Here is a 19,721-nt window from a genome sequence, read left to right as displayed (position 1 = left end):
AGGCAAAGCGCTGTACTTCAAATGCTGCCTCTTAAAAACCGAGCCTGGCCGCAGCTCCTTCCACAGCAAGCCGTGGGTTAACAAAGCAAAGCAGACCTTCAGCACCACCTCCTGGAGAACTGCTGCATTTCTGCAAACACAAAGTTCCTCAACAACTGCTAATGGAATCACGGTCTGAGAACTGATGAGGCACGTGGATCCCCCACGTTCAATTCAATTATGTCCCTCTTCCTAAATCATCTTCTATTTAACAAAACTCTAAACTGCCACAGCTAATAAGCTCAGAAGAATCAGCATACACCATTCGTTTCTGGGAACAGGCCGATATTTTCTAAGACTCATTAATAACTATGACAGGATTTATGTACAAGATAAATTCCATTCAATTTCCTTTTTCAATTAATGGCCAATTATTCGAACTCAGCTCAACCAAAAATATTACTCAAGTATCATTAATCTAACAAAAATTAACTTTACTATTCTCTTAGTAATGAGGTGATATAATTTTAACATAAAATTATGCATTTTAATAAAATGTTGTCTGCCTTAATTTTTAGGACCACTGCTTGCCAAGAGAGCGGAGTCACACCAGATCAGGTTATTATCATCGTGGTGAAGGATTTCAGCAGAGCTCCCTCTTTAGATGCTACCTGAGGACACCCAAGGCTTCATTTTAACTGAAGTTAAGAGTTATTTTATATCTAAAAAAACCTATTAGCACACGAAGTAAAAACAACCACAAAAACATCCATAGCCATATTCTAGGCACTATGTGTAAGCGTGTGTACATGCTTACATAGGCCAAAAGAAAGTGTCTATTTTTTTTAAATAAGACAAACAAGTACCAGGGTTTTAAGTGAAAGGTTTACAAAAAGCTGTGAATTGCACTATCAAGTTGTTTGGGTACCTGAACATCTCTGGCTGGTGTATGAGGCAGTTTTGTCCGTGCTGGCTTGCATTCAGTACTTCAGTCACAACAGGAACGCCACCGGAGCTGCCTGCATGGTTAATTGGGAGCTTCTGGGAAACGATCCTTACACGCACAGAGGCTGTCACGCATAGCTCATTCATAACTGCTGGGAGCTCTTAGCTCTGCCTCTGTCACACTCCCAGAGCAGAGATGCATTAGCTCTAATGCAACAGCTTTCTGCCAGGAGATCGATCTTCAGGTCACATTACAATTTCATAAAGCCACACACTGCTGAAACATGGTGTGACAGACTGGTTTGCACACATGTGCTGCCCACTCCCAACAGCCGAGTTTGCCCAGCATGGCCCATGGCTCGGGTGTAGGGCAGCTGCTGCCAGCCCCCCTTAACCCTGCCAGCCCCCCAGCAGCATCACCCCTGCACGCCCCTGGGTGCTTCTTGCCTTTTGGTGTGCACTGAGCAAGTTTTGGGAAGAAAAAATTCCCAGCAGCTTAAATCCATCACCATGGGAACTCCAACCCAACCAAGCAGCCGTGCTCTCCCCCATCATGACAGCAAACCCCCCCCCCCCTCACTGCCAGTCTGTTTCAGGCTGGACTCAGCGTACAGGACCACAGGTGACAAATGCCTGCCACCAGGTTCTTTCTGCATCTGGGATGAACTGTTTGGGTCCCTACTACACAATAAGCTATTAGTCTTTAAAAATCTAATCACTCTGCAAGAGACACTTGGATATCACATTCTATTTTTTACTCCACAGAACTCCTGTAAAACACACACCCTTCTTCCCCTCAGTTGCAAGAGAGGCTGTTTGTCAAAGGGACAGACCGTGGAAAAACATTTTCTCACCGTCAGTCCCAGTGCAGCCAAGCTAAGGAACTGTGAGCAGCAAAACCAGATGGAGCTTTGCCGGAGCCAAGCCAAGGAAAGCCTCACAGAAGAAACGCTGCCAAAACTGCTAGAAAAAGGGAATACTAGAGCCACAGGGTAAAGGTTAGCCAAACTGCTGCAACTTGGGCTTCCCTCCTTCCTAAAGAAAACAGCATCATACAACAATGCATGCAATAAGTGTTTATATTTCAGAGAGAGAGAGAGGTAATAATATACTTATAAAGCTAACATATGCTGCCAATTCCATGCCATAGAAGGGATGGAAAAAAAGTCCACAGACATTAAGGACCTTCGCAATCAAACAGAACTAATGAGGAAGCAGGGAGACGCACAACACAGTAAGCCAAGACGCACTGGAGATGAGACTGAAACTTTACCCTAAATGGACACAACATAATGGTGAAGTCCCCATTCATACAGTCACCCAGACTGTAAGTTCCATGCTCAATTACTGTACAGACAAGTGGGAGCACTGCAGTGCAGTCACGTGTGTGAAAATCATTTCTATGGATTTCTGATCTATGACAGTAGACTTGAGAGCTACATATGAGATTCATCAACATTAAGGGCCAACAAGTCTACTCCAAGTCTAAAGATTATGAGTGTCAGCATGAAGGTGCATCCCTGTCCCTTCTGTTCCAAATTCCCTGGCTTTGACTCCAAGCCGTCACTACTGGAAATCCAGAAAGGAACGTATAAAATACTGCTCTATCATGAAGTATTTTCTGTTGGTGTTATACAATAGAAACAAATTATCTCTCATCCCTTGTTTTCTTCCTTAGAATCATAGAATCACTAAGGTTGGAAAAGACCCACAGGATCATGCAGTCCAACCATTCGTTCGCCCTTCTCACCAATGGTTCCCGCTAAACCACGTCCCTCAATACAACATCCAAACGCTCTTTGAACACCACCAGGCTCGGTGACTCCATCACCTCTCTGGGCAGCCCATTCCAGTGCCTGACCACCCTTATGCTCCTCATAAGGCCTGTGCTCCAGACCCCTCACCAGCTCTGTTGCCCTCCTCTGGACACACTCCAGGGCCCTCCTTCTTCCACACTGAACTGGTTCAACTCTAAAAGGTTTTTTAAAGGTTACAAAGAATGACCTAGAAAAAAATAAGCCAGAAATATATTTCTAGGGACCACCTCTATCTTTTCAGTATACTTTTAAAAATTTCTGCTTAAAAACTAGAATTCAAAACACCCATGCTGCTTCACTATGCCTGTAAACAGAGGCAAAAGTCACTGAATAAATTATACTCCACCTCTACTAGTTACACTTGCAAGAACTGCTTTCCTTCTTGAGCTACAGCACACAGGAGCTTGCCCAGCACTGCCTTCCAAAGCTGCTCCTTTCCAGGCAGGGAGTCCCACTCTGCTGCAGACGTCATACCACTGTGCAATTGTTCATTGTTTCCCAATACTTCGGTTATTTGTAGATTATCAGCTGTGATTCTACGTTTACTACTGTGTTAATAATAGAGATGGCCCTCAACCTGAAAAAATCTGAGGGCTCCTATGAGAAGCACTCTTCCCCCTGTGATCTTCTCCATTTGAGAATGACTGCGCCATTTCCTTCAGCACTGCTGTACCAACAGGGTAGCATTATCAACAAACAGCATGCACTGATTTAGAAGTTCTGTTTCGTATCTTTAACAGATTTAGTTACCAGTTCAACAGACAGATTTCATCAAATCACAAAAACACATTTGCTTGGTTAGTCTATTTTCACTATAAATAACATTGGTACAGTCTTTATTTTTTCCTCCCTTATTGACAGAATACGTTGACAAAGCTTTTTCCAGGAAGGGCTAGCTGCAGTCAATACAGCATGAGAGGAAAAAGACATGCAAGGTAATGCTTTTAAGAAATCTTTTAAGAAAAAGCTATAGACACTTAATTACAGGGTGCAGTAGTCTTCTGTACACTGCTTCCAAGTTCAGGACACTGATACTCATCCCCCTTCCTCACAACCACAGAACAGCTGAGGTTGGAAGGAACCCCAGAAGGCCATGGGGCCCAACCCCTGCTGGGAGTGACCTCGGTTTCACAGGGCTTTGCTGGCCTCAGCTATGAGCCCTGAGCAACTACAGTAGAATTCTGTCCTACTGCTCTGCATCCACCAAGGCTTCCTGCACAAAGTCTTAATGCTCCTGACACAACATTTGTCCCTCTAAGATTCAGTAAAACCAGTAGTGCTGTTTTTCCTCCTCTCTGATAAAGAGAAAAAACCTCAACATTCCTCCTCCGGTTCCAGCTTCCCGGGGCTCCTAGCCACAGTCACTCAAAAATGAATAAATATAAAACTTCCCAGGCTCCTATTCACCTAAGCCACATGCTGCTGCGCTGGGATTTATGTGCATGTGGGGGACATTGGCTCAGCTGAGCTTGGTGCCCATGCTGCTGCTTTTGTCCCCCACCCTTTTGTCACTTGCTCTGGCCCAGGCTGTGGGAGCTGAGCCCCGGACAAATGTTGGCTGAAAATGTTCTGGGGAAAAGGAAGCTGCTGTCCTGGGCAGAAGGAAGACATCACTAGTTTGCCACTAAAGGACCGTTCATTCTTGTACAATCTAGCAGTAATTACTTAAGTAGAACAGTATATCTGCCCACATGCTGGACAGTCCTGGCAGTGACCTTACGATCGTATCCGCTCTTTATAAAAGGAGTGATGTAAACGTCATTCAAACCAGTGGAAACTTATGCTACAATTCTTCTTGCAAACCCCCACCCCCAAGACAGTCTGCCAACAAGCTCTAAAGATTCCTAACTGAAATCTTGACTGCTGGCAGCCCCACTCCCCGCTGGACAGACCTGGCACCACTCTGGGCTGTCAGACAGTCAAACAGCTTCTTAAATAGAAGGTAATTCTGATTCACTAAGAAGGTTGTTAGAGAAAAAAAGAGTCACTTTAAACAAGAGGCTTTGTGAATTCTAATATTTGACTTTTCAGTGGATGCAATTCTGTGAAACCAGCATTTGTGTATCTTACAAAGTAACGTCTTAGCACAAAACAACTTCATAAAGATGTAATCTCGTCATGTTAGAAAGAGCTCACATACAGACACCAACCAAAAGAACCCAAACAGTTTAACAGAAATTAATCACTTGTTGAACTGAAATTATTAAATAAAGAAATTTACCGTAAAATGTTCCTGTGATTTATAATTCTCATCCAGGTAAACTCGAGCCCTGTTGTAGTCTTTCATTGCATCACTTGATAATAACTCTCTAAAAGACAAAGAAGAGATTGAAAATATGAAGAGACATGCAAACATTTCATGTTAATTCAGCATCATTCTCTGCACTGAAATGTCATCATTATCCAGAGAAGGGCCACAAAGATGACCAGTGGGCTGGAGCACCTCCCAACAAGGACAGGCTGAGAGAGCTGGGGCTCTTCAGCATGGAGAAGAGAAGGCTCTGAGGAGACCTTCTAGCGGCCTTCCAGTACCTGGAGGGACCTACAGGAAAGCTGGGGAGGGACTTCTTATAAGGGCAGGTAGTGACAGGACAAGGGGAAGTGGCTTTAAACTGAAAGAGGGTAGATTTAGACTGGATATCAGGAAGAAATTCTTTACTGTGGGGTTGGTGAGACACTGGAACAGGTTGCCCAGCGAGGCTGTGGATGCCCCTCCCTGGAAGCACTCCAGGCCAGGCTGGATGGGGCTGTGAGCAGCCTGGTCTAGAGGGAGGTGTCCCTGCATACAGCAGGGGGCTGGAACGAGATGATCTTAAAGGTCCCTTTCCAGCTCAAACCAGTTTATGATTTTGTAACCTACAGGAACCATTGGCTTTTACCTCATTTGGTAACAAGTTTCAGGGAAGAAAGTTTTCTGTGGTAGAGCCATCTACCTACGAGCTTTGGAGCTGACAACATCAGCATCACTTTCAACATAACTCTCAATGCTTCTCAGTGCCTATTGGATACAGTTGTGAAGGACTTATGACCCTGAACATCTGAACATTAGATGTAATTGGGTGATTAATGCCAAAGGCCCCCATGGCCTCACTTTTATAGCTTTCCTTTCTTGAACTCTACTATCTGCAGACTGAAAGCAGCCTTCTGACTTTCTGCCTAGAACATCCTAGCAGTACTTTCTAGTTACTTACTTAACAAACTTGTCCACGTGAGACATGGAAGCTTCATAGTTTTTTCCTCCAAATTCTTGACAGTGTAAAGCCATGAAGTGGGGCTTGTGTGCATGAACAACCTGAAACACACAAAAACAAGTAAGTCGTATCCAGAGCTACTAACATACAGGATATACATAAATGATGTAAATGCAGACACGTTCTTTCTGAAAGTAGAACCATCAGCCAGAGAAGTAACCGACACAACAGCAATAAGCGGAGCATCACTTGTTGGTGCACATAGAAGTCTCATAATACACACTAATAATCTCAAATGTTTTAAGACATTACTTTTGTTCTTGAAGTGTCAATTTGTTACCAAGCACTTGAAGCAAATGCATAACCTCTTCCAGCTCACCTTGAAAAGGACTTAGCAGCATTAGTAGGGTCAGAGTGTCTCCTTGCCTGGGAGTTGGAAGAATTCCAACACCTGAACCAATTTTACTTTTCCCACTTATGCTAAAGAATCTCAAACTCCCTCAGGACAAAATACTGACTTGATATCTCATTTGATATTCTGATTTATGGAACATCTCGTCTCCAGAAGTATTTAAACATCATTATATCTGCACTGTAGCGTATACACACTTATCTAACCCAGGAGATGCAAACAAACATCCACTGTGCTATTTTAAATGTTAATCTTACATAATGAAAAGATCTCAAGGATTAAATAGCCAGCACTATGATACAATCTGACTAAAAAGTACAAAGTATGCTTCTTCACTGCACATCAAGTCGAATATGCAGCATTCATACACTGACAGCTGCTTTACACACAGTGCTGTTTTGTCTTTAAGCATTTTCTCAGCACAAACTATATTCAGCATTACAAAAGCCATGTCTAGAACGCCTCTGTGTTGGCATAGTCTCTACAACTTGCATCTAACATTTTATCATCTTGATAAGTAACAGACACTAGCTACAAAACAACTTGAGTTTTGAAGAGGATAACAGCAGGAAGCAATCAGATATGTGCTGGTGCAAGAACTGTGCAGATGTGGAAGTGAAGGACACAGTCAGTAGGCATGGTGGGGATGGGCTGGGGTGGGACTTGGGGAGCTTAGAGGTCTTTTCTAACCTTAACGATTCTGTGATTCACATGGACACAAGCTGGCATTAATGAACTAACTAGGACATGCAGTAATCTTGCTTTAAAAGTAGCCTGCCATCATAAGGATTGAGGTCCAACTAGAGCAGGACCCAGCAAAAAAGTCAACAGAAAAAAAAGCAGTCAGACAAAACAGCTAAAAATACCCAAAGCCAATGAAGTTTTGTCCAACTTGATACATTCATATACTTTTCTTTTATACATTTGATATAACTACGAAAGCTTACATTAATAACACCTGCTTTTACAGGTTTATCAATAATTAGAAGGCTCCAGCACTCTGCCCCACACCAAACCCAGAGCTGAACACCACACATGGTTATGAAGTGCCTGTGAACATGCTCCTTCTTGGTACAGCTGCCAATGCTAGGAGAGAAGTTTTGACTTCCAGAAACCAAACCTTGTCTCACTTTTCAGCCAGACCCAACCAGCAACACCAGAGCTGCAGGAAGCTCTGGCCACCAACACTGCAAGCAAACCTGCCCACAGCCAAAGAGACAGCACTCTGAGGAGGTGATGGGCAGGAGGCACAGTACCAACCTAGAGCAGGGGCTCTGCCCACACAGCAAATGGAGCATGCTTCTGTGGCCATCCTTCCTCCTTATGGGTAACACAGCATCGACCCAACCAGCGTCACCCACAGGGCAGGCAGCAAGCTGCATCACAGCAGCTAGACAAGGCAAGGGGCTCTTATTTCAGCCCCCACACACTCATTCTCTGCAAAGGTGGCAACTCATGCTGTACTAATTATTTCGCAAAGTTACGTGTCCAATTTACAATCATTATAAGAAGTACAGCATCCTGCAGAAAACCACACATTCTCATGCAACAGAAAGCAGGACACCAAAACGCACAAGAGCAGTGTTGCATCAGGGAGCGCCTGCCAGCAGCCCACTGCCACAGAGCCCAGCAGCCAAGCAGTAACCAAGTGTCTTCATGAAGTTCAGTTGTTGGTTGATTTTCTTTATCATCTTGGAGATAAGTATTAACCAAACTCAACTTGTGAAGCTGGGCTCCGTGACAGAGCTCATTTGTGGCCCCTGAACAATACACAGTCCCAACGCTCTATGTGCTTTATTGCTCCAAATCAGTTTTGGCTTCCAACTACAGATCTTATCTATTTGGATAGCTCTTTGAAATTACTGTAATTAGAAAACAATTGTAACTATTTAACATTGTAAAGTACACACATGCAATTCTTTTTCAAAGCAACACATCTACCAAACACTTATTTCAAATAATGTAAAAAAATTATCAATATGTGATATTATTCTTTTTTGATCCTACAGTAGTTAGGATCTCTTCTTACATAGCTAATATAACTAAGAAGTTGCTAACGCCAAAGCAAAAAATCAATAGTTTCAGACAATATAGGCAACAGCTACCTCATCACACGCATTACAGATGAGTAACAGGGAGTCCCGAGCATAGGATCCTGCAAAGAAAACACTGGAGAAATACTTGGCTGTGCTACAGCAGCAACAGAAAACACTGAGGCCTAGCCATTCCTGGAATCTGAATTGAGATGCATGTAGGACACTGATTTTGGTGTATATTCAAACCCGAGAGTCTGAAATCACAGCAAGCGTAACAACAAACAACTGCAGGCCAGTTTCTGAAATGAGGAAATTGCACGAGCTTTACAGCAGTGAGAGGCTTTAGTGGCACTCCTTGGAGGCTAAAGCACAAAAACACACCTGAGTACTAGTTACATCCTTCACATAATGAATGCCTTCAAACTGTGAGCACATTGGCTCTGCATCATTACTTTTTACTAGCTTTCAACTGCGATAAAAGAACAAACAGCACATAATAATGAACAACGAATGTTTCAGAGCTCTAAATTCACATTTGCCAGAGGTTAAGGATCAGATACTAGATCCCATAAATACTGAATGTGCATCTACAACAGAATGATGTTTTTTAAGCTGGGCATTACTCTTGATTACTGGATGGACAAAAATACAACCATGCAACATCCTGAGCCGGAGGGAACCCACGAGGACCAGGTGCCAGCCCCTGCGCCACACAGCAGCACCCACCCCAGGCCCTACAGCTGAGCACAGTGCCACTGAGCTCCAGCAGCTCAGGGCCATGCCCACTGCCCTCCATGGCACAGCCCTCTCCTAACCCCCCAGTGCAGCTCCACGCAGCTCTCTCATGTCCTGCTGATGTCAGCAGAGCTCAGAGCAGTGCCTTCACTCTCCTGCGAGGAGCTGTAGGGCCACCATGAGGCCTCACCTCAGCCTCCTCTGAACCGAACAAACCAAGGGACCTCAGCTGCTCCTCACACCTCTTGACCTCTTGCCACCTTTGCTGCCCACCTCTAACAGTTTCACATCCTGCCTGTGTTGCGGTGCCCAAGGTGTTCAAAGGTTTGGCTGTGAGAGGTCTGGCAGCATCCACTCTGTCTCACCTACTGAGAAACTGAGCACAGTGCAGAGCAGCTGAGGGGAGTGGTATAGGGCCCAGCGCTGCCAGGGCCCCCTCCTGCAGTGGGACAGCTGAGTCTGGGCAGGCTGGGGATAGCACCTTTGTGCTCCTCATTTGCCATGGGAGGTAATGCCTGGGCCTGACCCAGAGCAGCGAAGGGCTCCCCACTGCTACCAGCCAGAGCTGAGCTCTGAGCAAAGCTCACTGTGTGAAGGGGCTACTACTGCATGAACACAGTGCACATCTGAACTCACACAGCTGAAGGTGACCTGGTGTGTTATTACATCGCAGCACAGCCACAGCAGAGAAAGTCACTACCTAGCAATTGCTACTTAATTTTTAATGCCACTTAATAGTATGCAATAAACTAGGGACATGAAGAAAACTACCTGCAGTAGTTAGTTACTCAACACACACACAGCAGGAAACTCAAAAAGCTGGTTGTGGAGTGTAGCAATTGGACAGATCAATGTGATGGGAAAAGGTGTTTAACCAGAGATGTAATGATGGAAGGATCAACACGATAGACAGCTGCTGTAAGGAAATGGAAGAAGATTGCTTACGCATATCAGAAGATTCCAGGTTCACAGGGGAAAGGCTCCACCAGGGAGAGATCTCCAAAAGGGATCCTTCCTCAGTGGCAGTCAGCCCTTACATGGGGTCTAAGAGAGGTGCAGCCAGGCTCCACCCCTTCTGGTCACACAGCTGAATTGCCTTCACCTGTGCTCCCAGGGCTGACCCGGTCCTTTCCCCAGGTGCTCCATCAGTGGTTCAGGCCGTGACTCAACAGTTCCACACATGGAGTTATTTACATTTAACAATACTCAGTGCCATTCTTAAGTAATTCCTGGAGGTTTTTTAGTTAAAACCTTACAAAGCAACAAAGCAGCATGCTGCCACCAGCAGGCAAGCAGCTTTACACCTTTTACACCCCTATTCCTCAGAAACCCAAGCACAAGAGAAGGCCCCCCACAGACAGCTCCTCACCCTGTGGCCCACAGGTGGTGCCCTCAGCCCCGTGACACCCTGCACACCTGTCCCACACCACAGCCTGCTTCCTACAGCTGCCTCTGCTTTCCATGAGGCCCTGTGATGAGCTCCCTGCCTGGCACTGTGCCTCCACGATCCTCAAAGCTGTGGCCCAAAGCAGGGGGCATGGATCCCTACTCCGAGACCTGCAGGCTGCACAGCTTCATAAAGAAATGGTGCTAGCAGCATGTGCATACATTCAGTTTATCAGATCAGAAACTGTTTTTCTAGGTCTCATTTGCCTTTTTTTTTTTTCCTCTGGGGGTGCTTCCTTCAAATCTCAGAGTAAGACACCTATACATAAATTTTCATCACAAGGAGACTGATATGATTTTGTTCCATAGTTTCTGCAACAGAAACCAGTAAAAAGGGCTGGGTAAGGGAAAAACATGTTTCTAAATGCTAGCCTTACTCATGCATTAGAGAAAGGAAGCTATACAAAACGAGTGAGGCAGAGGGATGCACTGCTCAGATTGCACGCTCTGAAACGCACAGGCCCTGCAGAGGGCCGCTCCCTGTGCCCGCTGCTGGCCACGCCAGGCGGTGCAGCAGTGCCGGCGCTGCGCGGCCCCAGGAGCACAGAGCGCCGCAAGTTTCCGTGATGTCACAGCGCGCTGCTGCTGCCCGGCACCACAACCAGGTCCTTCCGACCCGCTCAGCAGCCAGGCTGCGCTCACGTCTTTCCACTTGAGAAGGAATCGCTGAACCAACACCTCCACAGTGAGGCTTCAACTCGGAGAAATATGTTGAAACCTAGCGCTGTGCAGCAACCACATTGCATGGTTTTTGTGCCACAGGACAAAGCAAAGTGCACAGCCCCATCTGAATGAGGCAGAAGAGCTAAACTCACAGGAGCAATTCAGTTCATTGCTGCCCAGCTAAATGAAAATAATTAAATTGACTAAAATAAGTAGACAGCTAACTCTGAGGCTGTCTGTTTATCCCCCACAAAAAAGGGAAACATTTGCACCATACAGCACAGACATTTCTAAACAACAGCAAGACTGAACTTCACTTCTAGGTAAGCTTCTTACATTGGTATGACTGCTCATAACACCTCTAAGCACTAACAACTCAGACAAACCGTGTGAGGAAAAAAAAATATCTCACCTCCACCTTTGCATCCACAGTGTTTGCCATGACTACAACAAAGACTTGCCAAAGCTAGCAAGGATTTTCAATAGCTCCAGCTGCTGAAGGAATGGAGAAGGAAACAGGGAAAGAAGAAATAAACAGAAGACTTTCCTGCGTGCCCCACAGCCCTCCCACACAAACACAGCTTCTTGGATGCCTTCCCTATAACAGGCCCTTATTTTTCTCTCCAAGAACTAACATTAGTGCGGGGGCAGTGAGGGAAATGGAGCAGGATAGGAAAACCCAGGTGGTGAATAAGGGGCTGAGAGGCTGGTGCCACCACAGGAACTCTGTGTTTTTTGACCATGGGGTAATTCACTCAGTACCTGGTCTGACAGCTGCAGATGGGCATCACCTGTCTCTAAGAGGGAAATGGATTCCAGCCCAAGAGCTAGCAGGGCTCAGTGCAAGGGTCTTAAACAAGATAGGAACAGGATGCAATGAGGTTTGCTAGGGTGCAGCAAGTAGTCTGGGGCTTTATACTAGATCCGATGGGGGAAGAGAGTAGAGTGTGACGGGACAGAGAAAGGCTTGGGGTTGCAGTCACACCAGGAGATTGTGGGGAAAAACCTCTGAACTGCCCTGTAGGATCTTGTGGGGACTTCTCAGAGGAAGTAATGTTGCCAACTTCCCATCTGAAACCTTCATGTTCCTCTAGGAAGCACTGGGGGAAAACTTCATATTTCTTCTGGAGGTTTAAGGGAGGACTCCTCTCAGAAGGTGGTGTGTCAGGAAGCCCAGCTGAAGTGCCTTTACACCCATGCACACAGCATAGGAAATAAGCAGGAGGAGCTGGAAACTGTGATGTGCTTGGAAAATTACAGTCCAGCTGCTATGACAGAAATGTGGTGGGATGACTCTCATAACTGGAATACTACTGTAGAGGGGTATCACCTTTTTAGAAGGGGGTAGGCTAGGTAGGAAGGGTGGGAGAGTTGCCCTCTATGTCCAAGAGTGGATAGACTGTGAGGAGCTCCCTCTGAGAAATGGTGAGGAGGTTGGGAGCATATGGGTTAGAACTGGGGATAGGACTAATGAAGGGCACCTGGTGGTATGGGTCTACTACAAGCCACCTGATAATGGGGAGCCTGCTGACGAGGCCTTCTTCCTTCAGCTTCAGGAGGCATCGCGCTTGCAGGCATTTGTCCTTGTTAGGGATTTAAACCACTGGGATATCTGCTGGGAAAACCACCAAGCGATCTGCAAGAGATCCAGGAGACTACTGGAGTACATGGATAAAGATAACTTTCTGGTATTGGATAGACCAACCTGATCTGGTGCTCACCAATGTAGTAATCTCAAGACCTGGCAAGGAGTGGGATCAGAACCCTGAACACTGGGAGAGCTAACTTCAGGCTGTTTAAGGGATTGCTGGATGAAGTTTCCTGGGAAGTTGCCCTTAGAGACAAAGGAGTGGAAGAAAGCTGACTCTTCAAGGATGCCTTTCCGGGAGCACATGAGCTCTCCATCTCTCAGAATAAGAAAATATCTAGGAGAGGTAGGAAACTGGCTTGCAAGGACCTGCTGATCAGACTGAGGGAAAAGGCAATATGGCTGTGGAAACAAGGGCATATCACCTGGGGAGAATACAGGGATGCTGTCAGGACTTGCAGAGAGGGGATTAGGAAAGCCAAGGCACAGATGAAACTGAACTTGGCAAGGGATGTTAAAAACAACAGGAAGGGTTTTCTATAGGTATGCTGGCCAGAAGAGGCAGGCCAAAGAGAGCATACCTCCTTTGGAAAATGAGAGGAGAACTGGCTATGACAGATATGGAGAAGGCTGAGGTACTAAAATGAGTTCTCTGCCTTGGCCTTCACTGTCAGCCAGGATTCTTGTATTTCTCATGTCCCTGAAGCTTACATCCCTGGGCCTCTAGGTGGGAACTGGGGCAATAAATCCCACCCTCACTGTAAGAGCAGAGCAAGTCTGAGACTGGCTCATGAAAGCGCATACAAGTCCATGGGGTTGAATGATATGGATCTCAGGGTCCTAAAGCAGCTAGCTGATGTGGTTGCTGAGCCACTGTCCATCATATTTGCGAAGTGGCTGTTGGGCCAAGTCCCCATGGACTGGAAAAAAGAAAGCGTCACTCCCATTTACAAGAAAGGAAGAAAGGAAGGAGGGCCCAGAGCACTAGAGGCTGGTAAGCCTCACTTCTGTGCCTGGGATGACTGTGGAACGGATCTTCCTAGAAGACATGTTAAGGCACAGGAATGATGAGCAGGTGATCAGAGACAGCCAGCATGGCTTTACCAAAGGCAGGTTGTGCCTGACCAGTGTGGTGGCCTTCTATGATGGAGGGACATCAGTGGACAAAGGGAAGGAGATCAGTGTCATCTACCTGGTCTTGGGCAAGACCTTTGATGTGGTCCCCCACCACATCCTTATCACTACATTGGAGAGATAAGGACTTGAGAGGCGAACTATTCAGTAGGTAAGGAATTGGTTAGAAGGCCTCACACAGAAGCTTGTGTTGAATGGCACCATGTCCAGATGGAGGCTGGTCACAAGTGGTGTCCCTAAGGGGTCTGCCTTGGGACCAGTGCTCTTCAGCATCATCAGTGACATCAACGATGGGCTTGAGTGCACCCTCAGCAAGTTTGCTGATGACACCAAGCTGAGCTGTGTGGTTGACACATTAAAAGGAAGTGATGCCATCCAGAAGGACCTTGACAAACTCAAAAGGTGGGCCTGTGTGAACCTAATAAGGTTCACACAAGGTTCTGCACTTGGGTCAGAGTGATCCCAGATACATATACAGACTGGGAGAACTCCTTGAGAATAGCCCTGCAGAGAAGGAATGAAAAACTGAACCCAGGCCAGCAGTGTGCTCTTACAGCTCAGGGCAACTTGGTCTAGTGCCTGATCTGGAGGTTGGTGGCCCTGTCTGTGGCAGGAGAGTTGAAACTTGATCTTTGAGGTCCCTTCCAACCTAGGCCATTCTATGATTAAAACCGTATACTGGACACTTCACATAAATCAGACAGTAATCCTATTTGCATACCCTGAGAGTACTCTGTCATTTGCTTAACATCTAGCTCATTCCATCATCCAGTTTCACAGTAAACAGAAAAGTCTTCCCCATCAAACACATAACACCCTGAACCACAATTCTTACAAAATACATATTCACTTTTCTCCAAACAACCATTTTTCCTCCTTGTTTCCAAGGGACGCTTTTGGGGTAAGAGTACCCTTTTCATAGAATCACAGAATGGCCAAGGTTGAGAAGGACCACAGTTCAGTTTCACTGAACAGAAGATGGGCATCTAAACCACAGAAGCTAAGATCCAAGTTACCAGTACATACTGAGAAATGAGACATGATAGCCAGCATCAGGACTTCACTGAATTCTGTCTCTATCCAAGAGGTTTCTTTCTTCTTCATTGTAATTTCCGATTATGATGTGCACTCTATGGCATACTTGCTTCCAAGATTCTTCTCAACTGTCTTGATTCAAGTAGGATCTTTTAAACTATGAATATTATTCTCTGCATGAGATGTTAGAAATCAGAGCAAACTGCACCTTGAGATTTTGTGGCATCTTTTCTCCTGCCTCCCCTTCTTTTTGGCAAGTCAACAAATTACTACTGAATTTGCAGGGCACTGTGTGAGGATGACACAGAGGAGCACAATGCACTACAAAAGCACACTGCACACCTGTTTCCTTCTGCAGGACCTGGGCTGACAACAGGGATTATTTACCCCCACATGGAGCAGAGGGCTTTCCCAGCCATGGACAGGCTTTGTTGCACACAGCAGCCATCCAGCACTGCCTTACCAATGGTGGGCTGGCACAGCTGCCTCTGTAATCCTTTCAGAGCATACCTGGCAGCATCACCTTTACAAAATGCCTACAAATTTCCAGTTCAGACAAAGAAACCAGACTGCACTACACACTAAGCTCGCTCAGAAGACATAAACAACCCTGTGCTGCCCAGTCTGCTCCAGAGCAGTGAGTGTGAGCCCAGGTCATGGCAGCTGCCACTGTGAGCCAGCAGTGAGCAGCTGCCCTTCAGCAGAGCCACACACTGTGCACCAGAAGGAAATGCACCCAGTGCAGACTCACCTGGCACTCCTCCTCACCTGCTCTACACAACATCCAGGTGGCACTCAGCACAACAAAAGGCTGTTTGTTCTCCCCCTTCACCAGACATGGTGCCCAACAGGCTAGAAATCTTTCCTCATGGATTTTATCATATTACACTATTACCTAAATGGAAGACATTTCCTTCCAAGCATAGCTTCTGTTCTGCTCTGCCCCCCCATGTCCCTTAGATGTAACATCCATACCTTCCAAAACCCACAGCAGCCTAATCCAAGCAGCCAGTGACACAGCTACTAGAAGTGGTCAGCAGAACAAATGCTGCCAGCTCCATACATTACAGAACACCATTTCTTATTACTACAGTCTAAACAAAACATAGGCTGCAAATCCACAATGCAAATCTAGCATTTAAAATAAATGACTACGCTGCCAATGGGAATGTCTCGATTCTTAATGGAAAGAGAAGATTCAAAGATTTCACAAGCATTTGTGATGAGAATACTAGAGAAGGTAAAAAGTGATTAACTTAGTAACCAGAAGGGTAGAAGTAAAAACAATGTCAGTTATACAAGTGATAACAGTTTTAACTATCAATTTTGGCTTTACGTAACATGCAAGTTACTGCAGTTTCCACATCGAAGAAAAACAATGAAATAGACCATAATGTCAGCATACAAACTATATACATGCATAGAACATAATGCCTTTTTCATGCTATTCACAAGGGTCATTTCTACAGGCTGTAATTCTAAGATTAATGGTCATAAGGGTATGGATGTTGAAAACTCACACTTTAATTATAAGTCTGTGAATTCAGCCAGCCTCAGAAAACCACGCTGCCTATTTTAATGCCAGTTCTACCCATAACAAACACCAAAAGTTGTTCTAAATCTTTTTTTTTTTTTTTATATGGCTACATTCAAAGCAAAGTGTTTGACCCAGTAATTAGTCCGAAGCCACAGACAACACCCAGTGTTTTGGCAGGACACAGGAGCCTGCCCATTCCAACCCAGTACATCTTTGCTCAGGCAAAGACATTTCTAACAAAGTTAGCTGTGGCCAGCAACTGAAAGAAAGGGATTCTGAGAACAAAGCTCTGTGAAAATCATGAAATCTGGAGCAAATAGAGCTGCAATCCATCTGTCAGACAGCTGGCACACCCCAACCCTGTATTTTATGGAAGCTGAAGGATGCCCAACACGTGTAGAATCACAGAATCCTTAGAGTTGGAAGGGGCCTCTGACCGCCATCCAGTCCAACCTCCCCGCACTGAACACCACAGCTACATCAGGTTGCCCAGAGTCCGATCCAGTCTGGCCTTGGAAGCCTCCAAGGACATCACATCCACCACATCTCTGTGCAGCCTGTCCAGTGCCTTACCACCATCACTGTGAAAGACTTTTTCCTTATATCTAACCCAAATCTCCCCTTTTTAAGCTTGAAGCCATTTCCCCTCATTCCATCACCACAGACCCTGCTGAAGAGTCTGTCCCCTTCTTTCCCGTAGCTCCCCTTTAGATACTGCCCAGCTGTCCGGCCTCCGCATCAGCTGAACCACTCCAGGGAAGCACGGCGAGTTCTCAGAAACCGACTTAATTCTCATTTTGGTTTAGGCTTGTTCCTTACTGCAGTCACAAGAAAGGACTGCAGAAACTGCAGCCATCTTCACTGTCCTCACCTTGGCTAAAAAAAGCTCAAAATGCAAGCTCTGCCAATGTGCTGGTTTCTGCAGAAAAATCATAGCCTGTTTTAAACATAAAGAGACACATTAAGAATGGCCTTATGCCCATTTGTGACAGCAGCACCACACACTGAGAAGAAGGTACATTTCTGTCCCGTTTATGGCTACTACTGTGCATTCAATCCTTTTCTTAATCCCAACGGCTGCTCTGCAGGAGGCGGCGGGTGCATCCATGAATAAAGAAATACTTCAGTGCAATCCTGGCAGCTCCGATCCTCATGTCTACACCCCTAACTCAAAGTACATTTTAAATAGCAGCAGTGCACAGCCACTCGCATTCCTTTCTAACTCTGGGTTTCGCAAGTGAAAATAAAACAAACTCAGCTGGGAGCTTATTTGTGCACCTTTTCCTTCTCTTAATCCAAGAAGTAAAGCACGGCACAAACCTCCTGCACCTCAGCACTAAGAGAGTCACAAAAAACTATATAAAAATCATTGTGTGGTCTTCAACTGCCTCCTTAAAAGCACTTTCCATTCTTCACCAAGAAGGGTGGGGTATTTCTGCTTACAGGAGGGCCTTGAATTTCCAAGGCCAGACCACATATACTTCCCAGGCCTAAATTAAGTCACAAAGCTGCTGCCAAATTCCTGGTTACAGCCTCATGCGTCACACCAAGTGGGGCCAGCAGGGCCCCGCAGCACCACAGAGCAGCACAGGACAGAGCTCCCTCCGACCAGCAGCCGTCTGCAGCGAGCCGGCCTCCAGAATGCCAGGGATTGAGGAAGTACCGCTGGCTTTCCAATGCATGCTGACAGATTAAAAATAGTCAGCTGTGCTAAGCCAAAATGCATTAAGACGCAAAATATGACTACAGCTGTAGCAGCAGAAAAACGTTAGACCATTTCTCAAATTTCCACATTCCAAGAGAGCAAGTTTCTGAAATTAAGCTTTTGGAAATGAATTAAACGAAAGTTTTCCTAAAGGAAAAGTATTATTCTGGCTCTGGAGAGGAAATCTGAAAACAAACTCAATTACAGCGGCAGAAGCAGCAAAACCCAAACTTAGACACTGCGCTGTCTGAAAAGCACTATGACTTGAAAACAGACAAATCCACATATTCAGAAATCTGCCACCCCAATCTATAGTAAGGCAGAAGGCCTGGGAAGGCCAAATCTCTAAGCTGCCCCCGCATCAGCACATGCAATTCTTCATGCACTTCTGTGGGTAGATGAGGAAGGTGGGAGGAGAGTTGCTTTGTAGCTAATATAAAACATGCTAACTTTGAAGTAAATATTCTAACACATGGAAGAGAAGGAACACTGATCCCCAGTCATTCAGGTGATGTTTCTGATGACACTGTGTTGTAACTGGATGATATGCTTTAACTTTTTAACCAGTCTGTTAAGCATTAATGGACAGGCAGACAGTCTCCTCAGAACCCTCTTCTTTTTCCTAAAATGTCACTACTTGAGATGCTGACTTTGCCCCTGCCTTGCAGAAGCTTACTCAGACTGGCTTTAAGCCCTCTTACTTATATACAAATCAGAATATAATAGCATATCGTCAGCTTATATCACAAGGAGAAGTGTTACGAACCCACAACATTGTCACCGTGGGTTCACCAATGGAACCAAATGAAAAAAATACAGCAGTGAGAAGGAAAAGCTTGACTACAAAGTCAGCAATGGGAAACCAGAGCAGCAGTGAGGCTGAGGCTCGGGCCATTCCCGCAGGCAGCCAGCTGTGTGCCCAGGCAGCACAATGGGAGCAGCTCCGCCGCCGCCTCCGCGGCTGTGCCAGGAGCCAGGGCCCATAAATAGCTGGGCTGAGTTCTGCCAGACTGCCCCATCACTGTGCTTTATTTTTCCTTAGGGGAAAAATAGCAACTGCTGTGAACTGGCAGAAAGCCATCCCGCCTTTGATAGCGGACCAACTTTAAAATACAAAGTCAGCTGTCATCCAAAATGCAGACTTCATATTTACAAGGGGCTGACTTATCCAAGTAAAACAGATCAGACAACACATTTATCAGCTCTATCAGTAGTGCTCAGAAAGGTAATAAAGCAGCAAGCTACTCTGACGGCTGCTATGTTGTAAGATGTCATTAAGATCTAAAATTTAACTTTTTTTCATTTGCATTTCTTGGATAAATTGTGTAATTTAACATAAAAATATGCAAGATTTAGTTTGAAACCACTTTCCCTTGTCCTACATTAAAAGAAGGAAGGTTTAGACTGGGCATGGGGAAGAAATGTGTTACTGTGAGGCACTGCATGGGCTGCCCAGAGAGGTGGGGGTGGTCCCTGCAGACAGCCCAGGTTGGGGGAT

At 45.6% G+C, this 19,721-nt stretch overlaps 1 protein-coding gene across 10 annotated transcripts in view; it reads right to left on the bottom strand.

Annotated features, from left to right (window-relative positions):
• The window catches only part of INPP5A (inositol polyphosphate-5-phosphatase A), a 230,852-nt gene that overhangs the window by 142,997 nt on the left and 68,134 nt on the right, over nt 1–19,721 (bottom strand). For all 10 annotated transcript variants that reach the window (XM_040703146.2, XM_015289008.4, XM_046943201.1 and 7 more), the window contains exons 3-4: nt 5,933–6,033; nt 4,963–5,050 (exon numbers count right to left, since the gene is read on the bottom strand). In XM_040703146.2, the coding sequence (XP_040559080.1) occupies nt 4,963–5,050; nt 5,933–6,033 (189 nt within the window). The remainder of the gene's footprint in view (nt 1–4,962; nt 5,051–5,932; nt 6,034–19,721) is intronic.

This window comes from Gallus gallus, chromosome 6 (assembly GCF_016699485.2).
Source record: "Gallus gallus isolate bGalGal1 chromosome 6, bGalGal1.mat.broiler.GRCg7b, whole genome shotgun sequence".
In the NCBI taxonomy this organism is placed as follows: domain Eukaryota; kingdom Metazoa; phylum Chordata; class Aves; order Galliformes; family Phasianidae; genus Gallus; species Gallus gallus.
This window is presented reverse-complemented; position numbering and strand designations above follow the sequence as displayed.